Source organism: Poecilia formosa, unplaced genomic scaffold (genome assembly GCF_000485575.1).
Source record: "Poecilia formosa unplaced genomic scaffold, Poecilia_formosa-5.1.2 Scaffold53, whole genome shotgun sequence".
Taxonomy (NCBI): Eukaryota; Metazoa; Chordata; class Actinopteri; order Cyprinodontiformes; family Poeciliidae; genus Poecilia; species Poecilia formosa.
This window is the reverse complement of record NW_006799992.1, coordinates 2,529,726-2,537,695: the sequence shown is the minus strand read 5'-3', so window position 1 is coordinate 2,537,695 and position 7,970 is coordinate 2,529,726. Positions and strand designations below refer to the sequence as shown.

At 40.6% G+C, this 7,970-nt stretch overlaps 1 protein-coding gene across 1 annotated transcript in view; it reads left to right on the top strand.

The window, feature by feature from the left end:
* Positions 1-4,241, top strand: part of nbas (NBAS subunit of NRZ tethering complex) — a 185,490-nt gene extending 181,249 nt beyond the window's left edge. Inside the window, exon 53 of the mRNA XM_007552995.2 lies at positions 3,321-4,241. Coding sequence (XP_007553057.1) covers positions 3,321-3,596 — 276 coding nt within the window. The 3' untranslated portion in view covers positions 3,597-4,241. The remainder of the gene's footprint in view (positions 1-3,320) is intronic.
* Positions 4,242-7,970: the final 3,729 nt, after the last annotated feature.

Sequence of the window (7,970 nt, the reverse complement as noted above, 5' to 3'; positions counted from 1 at the left end):
ATAACAAAGGGCAAATATTACAAATCAAATAAGATTTTAAATTGATTTAATGGTCTTAACAGCAGTTAAAGTTTTTAACAGCTTGAGGCAGAAAGTTGTTTGGGGGTCTGGTGGTCCTGATCTGAGGCTGTGACACAGTTTGCCTGATGGCAGGCAGTTCAGAAAGTTAACGGAGAAGAGATTAAGTCTCTGAAACAGAGGGTAGAGACTCCGGTGACCCTTTCAGCAGGTCTGCCATATTGTAGCAGATCGACACTCTGTAGAATATTGTGGGGACACTACTACGGAGAAAAGCTTGTTTCAGTGTTTCAGTTTTATCAGAAAGTTCTGTATCTGCTACTCTAATCTTTATACATTTTGTAAAAAATAATTACTTTTCCAGATAATCATAAAAGGTTTTGAAATAGGTCAACATACAGTGCATCTTCATATATGTCTTGCCATATTTGGAGATGGAGGAGGGGTGGGGGAGACTCTGTTGAGGCAGCAAAATGAGAAAAGGTCTGATCCAAAGTGTGAAAGTCTTTTTTGAAAAGCTTCACTTTGGCTCCTGGACACTTAAAAATGTATGCACCAGCTGCTTTGAGTGCATGTCTTCGCTGCTGCTCTTTGCCTCATCCCTTTTATCTTTATCATAGGTTTCCCACACTGCCACTTCTTTCATGTCTTTCATTCTCTTAATTGTCATTATGTTGAAATGACCTCGTAGTCCGTCTCTGTTCCCCCACCCCGGCTTGTCATGATTCATCCAGTCGTTCCTCTCAAAGGAAGGCCCAGAAATTAAATTATTACTCATGCATGACATAAAGAACTATATCTCCATAAGCGTTATCCGCCAGCTCCGTCTTCCCTCGGTCCCAAAGTAGCCATGCGCTTTTTGGTCTACTTGAACTGAAAATGCAGACACACCCTGAATGCTAATGCTCCTTTGGAGATCGTCTAACACTGCAGCGAAACTTGATCAGTATTTCCACCAGGGCTCTGTGTCATCATCAATGACAGCAGCTAAATGTTTGTGAAGTCTCTTGTGAAATGCTCAGACCCCATCGTGCCATCCTTTTAAAACTCTCTTGTGTTCTCTTGTGTTTTATTTTTTTTAAAAGGATGAACTGTCCTCAAAGCGAGAGGTAGAGAGAGAAAAAAAAAAGGAAAAGTGGCTCACACAGATATGAGAGATTTTAGAGGTGAAAAGGTGTGGGGGGTGCAGCAGCTCATCCGGCTTGGCTCACCATCTCCACAAAAACAGGATAAGACACGGGGCCAACATTTATAATTGATCTACTGCAGCTCCGAAAATACCTGGACAAGGACTGGCTGTTGTCTCCGCGCAAGCTGGGCAAAAAGCGAATTCGAGCTTAATAATGGAGAGAGCAAACAGGTGAGGGGTCACAGAGGAGAAGGGCTGACTCACAGTGAGAGGCAGAGAGACGGCCTCTCAACCCTCGGCACTCAGCCTTGATTTTCCATGCCCTGTACACAACTCACTGCAGCATTTAGTGGGTGGAATTTGCATGTAATTGACTGATGTAAGGAGGCAGCAGATGTGATTAAAATATTACATAGAGGTCTGTTTGTGTGTTTACGATTATCCTTCTGGGGGCTTATACTGTTCTTCTTGAAAACACTAGTGGCTGCAGAGACTGAAGAGGAGTGTGTGCGTTCGTGCGTGCGCATTCGTGTGTGTGAAGGCTCATCCCAGGGGGAGTGGTGGTCAGCGTCGGGGTCAATATAAGATGTGATGTGACACTGTGACCCCATCAAGTTCCATCAAGCATGGGACAATGTAATCACTCACAACTCTCACATTCTGCTGCTGATGCAGAAATGTTCTCTGTTTCACCAGCAACTTTTTTTTTTTTTTTTTGCAGTAACTTCCAGAAGCATCCATACTGTTGAACTGTATAACATTTTATTTCTTTATTTTTTTTTAGGTGAAGGTCAAGTGTATTTATGAAACATTTTCAACTATTCACACCAGACAAAGTGTCTGATGATCTAAGAGATGTGCGACAGACCATCATAATACAGCACATAACTGTGAAGTGGAAGAACTGTTTTTTCCACAAATAAAAATCTATAAAGTGTGGTGCATATTTATACTCCTTCCATCTAAATAAATATGTTTTTTAGAATCACTTTTACTGCAGCTGCAAATCATTTGGGCTTCAGTCAGATTGAATGGAGCGTGCCTTGCTTCTGGCCAAGAAACAGAACATGGATACAGAACAAGTCCTGATTTTCAATATTATTTAAATTTCCCATTGCCCCCATTGTCATGTTTTAAACTTACGAGTTTAAAACTGCTATTTTTCTTATGAATATTCTCAGTTTCACTTTCTAGATTGATGGCCATCTCTTTGTAGGTTTGCAGATGTACCATGTGCATTCTGCTTTCAGATGATGGATTGAGTAGTGCTCAGTGAGATGTCTGTTTTACAACCAAACCTTGCTGTTCTCACAGCTTCCGCCCTCATCCTCACTGTGCCCCCAGATCTTTATGATGCTGTTGGTTATTATTGTTCTCCAAGGACATTTGCACATGTAAAGTTCATTTACTGCAGTCCAAATCCATTGTTGAGTTTAACTTGTAAGTTTTTCTGTTGGTTTGGTTTCTTTTCACAGTCAACAGTCATAAGAGAGCAGTCACTCGGAGGGGCCGAGGCGGGACTACCAAATGTAAATGCAGGAAGCGGATGTCGTGCTCTTGATTTTGAGAGGACCTCCTAAAAGTAGCATTAGGCTTTATGTTTTATGGAAAGGCATGCAGCCTTTATTAGTTTGTTTACTCTATCGAATCTATCATTGTGATCCATATCTGGCTCCTGGAAAGCACTTGGCTCTGATTTGCAGCGTACATCCTGCAGCTCGGTTGAACTGAGCTCAGATCAGGTTCCTAACCATAAACAAACACCTTTAGAGTTTGTTTAAATCCATGCCAAGACCAATTCCTGTAAACGGTCCCAATAGGGTTGTTTGGGGCCACACCGTGTGATTGCTGTGCTTAGTTCTTCACAAATGAACCACAGGACATCTGTATTTATACTGACACTTTTTACTAAGTAGGTAATTTCTGAGGACAATTTGTTGTAGTAGATTGACAGACTAATATTTGTCTTGGTTTATCACATAAATAAATACCAATAAGATGCATTAACACTTGACTATATTTAAAAAAAAAATAAAAATCTATACGTTCAGTTCCTACAAGTAAAGTAATGGGAGCGGTGAATGCATCTTTTTAATATAATCTTTGTATCACTTAGCTTTTATCACATGTATGTTTACACTTTGTTCGACCCTGTCTTTTTTTTTCCCTGCAGGAGACGGCCGCCTCCTGCGACACAGAGCTGCTTTCGTTGCTCCTGGACGCGGGCCTCTTGGTGGGCTGCGTCTCCTCGGCCTTGTACCCCCTGCTCAGCGCCCACATGCTGTCCCACCAGCAGGAGGGAGGCTGGGACGTGGAAAAAGCTGCCGCGGACCTGATGGCGATGGGCCACGGGCCAGAGGCAGGCTCCCTACTGCTTTCTCACAGAGGAACTCACAGGGCCCAGTTCACCTTCAACTCTGCTTTGTCCGTGCTCAAGAAGTGGCTATGAGGAAGACGCCACGACGCAGCGGGAGGAAGAGGATGTTTTTGACCCCTGAGGTAGACGTAGACAGCGAGTGTAGAAGTATATCTGTATTTAGTTCTCTAATTCGGTTGAGGGAACATCAGTAGAAAACCGTTTCAACAGCACGAGGGGCGATTGCTTTAATATTGAAATATTGGTTCAACTAGAAATGCACACAGGAATATACAGCCCCATTCTCAGCTGTCATTCAGTCACGACTGAGCGTTCAGACAGAGGGACTAATCAGAAACCACACAAGCTTCTTGCTTTTCTACGTGCATAACGTCTCCTATTGTGTGATAAAGTAATTGAGCGGTAGCTGGGAGCGGTGGGTGGATATTAGCCTATTGTTCCATGACAGGTTTGCCTCTTTAACGTCACGCCGTTAAACACCCTGCCTCTGCTCCGTTGTTTTCTCCCTAATAATAACTAATTAATTTCCTCTAAACAAATTAGCCCCACTGCTACCCCACGTTGCGTGCGCGTGTGTGTCTTTAGGAATAAACATGTATGTGGGTGTATGACAATGCTGTCAGCATGATTTGTTCCAGCTAAATCAATACAAGATGATTGTGGTTTTCATGCCGTCCCACTTATCAGATCTGAAATAAAGGAAACATGTAATGATAATGAGGCATTGTGTTTTCATTTTGTGCATCTGTTTCTTTGTCGAAAAGAAAATCCTGTACACATCTACAGATCATTAGGAGGTCTCAGCTTTGTTGAAGAAAATATCTTTCTTCACCTTTTTCTCGACTTCACTTTTTTCTCAAATGGAAGGTTATTGCAAAACTGCTTCCCTTCCCAAATGAGTACGTTCAACACATTTGCATCATAATTGCTGCAATTTCACATTGTTCTGGGGATAATTACAGCCCTCTGACCCAAACAATGATGATGTATTTATCATGGCCCTTGAATGCACTTTACGTTGTGTGGCACAATTATTTTAAAGCAGTTTGGTGAAGTGTTTACACTGGTCAGCACTTACGATGTTGTGGGGTAAGTGGCCAGGTATTGTTCGCTGGGGAAACTGATTTCTTTTCTTTTCTCACCATGGATAATTGCTCAAAGGGGAAAAAAAAAATTTAAAAATATTTTTTATGCAAGGCATAAAATTACACCAAAATGTTTAACTTGTCAAATCAGCGGAGGTGTTTTTTTTTTTTTTTTTTAAAGCCTGTTCCTAACAAGCACAGGCTGGTAGCTTCAACCATTGTGTTCGCAAAATGAAAGAATAAACCGCTTAATCAAAGAAAAGCCGTCGCAGTTTGGGAGTGAGGAACATTTTTTACATGTTTATGATTTGATTCTTCTTCACTGCTTCTTTGTCTCCAGCATTTCTACTTGAGCTTTACAAATATTTGCCTCCTAATAAATTTCTTTTTTGTCACGCCGTTTCAAATAACGCTTACAAGGTGAACACAAAAAGAATCACTTTTCAAGTGAAGATTGCAATTATAAATGAAAAAGTGATCTAAGCCAACCTGGTTTTATGTGGGGAAAATAATTTCCTCCTAATTTATTGGACCTGATGACTTTGTAGCATCAAGAATTCACTTCAATAGAGTACACGTGACATCTGATATGAAGACTTTGAAAAACAGACGAAAAGGGCTACAAACTAATTTCCAAGACTTTGGAACACAAGTGAACAATGAGACTTGAAACTTGAAGTTATGGTTCTACCAAAATTACTCCAAGTAAGGGCGCATTGACGACTGAAAGCACTGCAGTTCTGATTTGAATCAGCTGCAGGCAGAGTTCATGTTTCATACAGGAAATTGATTGAACACAGAGGTGCATCCCACATTAACCAAAAACCACATTGATGATCCCAAAAGCTGGACTTTTCTGAAGGCGTGGGAAACAGTACATCTGTTGTAAAACAGATCTTCAGAAAAAAAACAAGACACCAGCATGGCCCAACATGGTAGTGGTAGTGTGTGACAGCCCGGTTCTGCTGTATTGCATCAGCACCGAGAAGACTTGACATAACTGATCTAAATCAATTTGTGACATCAGTTTTGGGAACATTTGGATTATGGGGCTATTACTTTTTCACTTAGGGATGGATTGGTTTGAATAAACAATCATCGTTTGGAAACTTCAGTTTGATTATCCGGCGTTATCTCTGTCTAATCTTAACATTTGTTTGACGATATGGAACATTTAAGTGTGACAAAAAGGAAAACAATACCGAAGCATTCCCTAAGTGGGTAAATGCCATCTCACAACACTGAACAAGAAGCTCAAAATGCAGATTATCTCAATTCAAAGTTTTATCGTCTAAGCCATTGGTGTCCACCTCCACACCTCGCGGTGTCCTGCGTGCTTTAGATGTCTCACTGATTAAAACGATGTCATCTTCCCAGCATGTCATCAAGCTGTGCACAGGCCTGCTAATGAGCCATTATGTGCTTCAGGTGTGCTGAAGCACAGAAAGATCTTGTGAGAACTTGCGTCGAACATGATTGGATGCGGTCGTATCTGGTCTGTAAATTATTTTCCACCTTGTTGTCAATAATTTATAACCTACGCACGCTTCGATACAGTAAACCTTTGTTGCACACATCTATGTCAGCCCGTTGACCAATCAGAGCCCCCGCTTGCAACACGTGAAACGTAAATGCTGAAGCATAGCGGTGACTCAACTTGAAGTTGATTACTCCTGCACACTCTGCCTGATTAGCTCAGTGTGATGTGAGAAATGCACCTTAGACTCCCGTTAGTCCCTTTCAGTGGGGATGCACCATGTTAATGCAATGTGTTAACTGTTGAAATAATCGCTCGTTGTTCCGGCGACGGTAAAACAAAGATGGTCTTTTAAAGCTGCAGTACGTAATATTTATAAAATAATACATATTTTGTATAAAACGGTCACTCTGTCCTGACAGTATAAACGAGACAATTCCTTGTCCAGTGGTCCTACTGCCATTTGCAGAAGTACACTGCCTGCTGTCAGAAACAACCTGTTGCTGACACATCTGCAACTGTGTTTTTTTTAAATATACTCTTTTTATAGATGGATACTGTTTTTATAGATGGATGACTGAGCATACGGCGCAGTCCAGAACGGGGATGTGTTGGACGCAAATTTTTACGAATACATTCCAAGATGCGGAGGAGAAACCTAACTATCTGCAACGTTTACAGGTGACACTAAATCATGCTGTAAAGTGAGGTGCAACTGTAAGCAAAGATTTCATCTACTGACCCTATCCTGTCGTGGCTGGTGGAATAAGTCGCTCGTTACAGAACTTCTGGTAAAACAACGGAAAAAGAAACTCCATCATTTGCTGAATTTTTGCTCCTGCTGCGAACAGGAGAGAATCGCGAAGCTGCGAAAACCATCCGCACGACCCAGAGCAGCAACTCTTGCAATGTGTTTCTACTGACTGAGCCAAAAGAGACTCCTCCAGATTTGGAAAGGTATTGGCATCCCCAACCATCTGATGGTTCAGCTTCCTGTAATCGATGCACAAATGTATGTCACCGGTTCTTTTTAAGAACCGCAACAACGGATGAAGAAAACGTTGACTCTGATTCATGAACAACACCAACCTCCCTTGAGTGTTGTCAGGCAAATTGAATTTGTTTTTAGTGCTTATTGTTTGTTCTAATGGGGAAAGAAAAAAAAAGATATTTAAAATGTCAGAAATCCCCTCCACAAATGTTTACATGAACATAATCTTTATCAGATTTTATTGTGCTTTGCATGCTTTATAAGAAGGGGAACAGATTTTGGAGTTTAAATATTTGAAGCTGGGAGGACAAGAGCAAAGTTTTTGTCATAATATTTATTCCTTTTATTTCTGCTTGACAGTTTATGTTTAATTAAGTTTCCTGCTTAATATTTAAAAACTAGCTGGGTCTGTAAAAAGCAATTTGACTTCAAGGGCTGATGAGTAGCACACTGCTTTTTGATTATCCTTAGGAATGGCTCTGAAATTTGTTAGAATTTGGTTTTAATGAAAAACAAGCATTTTTTATTTTTTTATTAAGAGGGTTCTATTAAAAATCTGCTTTGAAGAATTTGAGTTTTGCATAAAATGAACAGATTTTGGCGCTCCGACACTGGGTTACTGCCATTATAATATATTGAAATGCAAAAGAAACCTTTTTATGATGTGTATCAAAGGTTGTGAGTGGAAGCAACATGCATTAGAAAGAGAATTTTAAATTGCATCCTAACATTTGTGGAGAGTGATTTTGACTCTGAGCTGGAAAAATGTCACTGTGATGGATTAAAACGCTCATTGAGGTTATTTATTATATATGCTCTCTGAATACTGGACCAAGAACGGCTCCAAAACCGTTAGGAAAACAAAATAAAAATAAAAAAATAGTTTCGGAAAT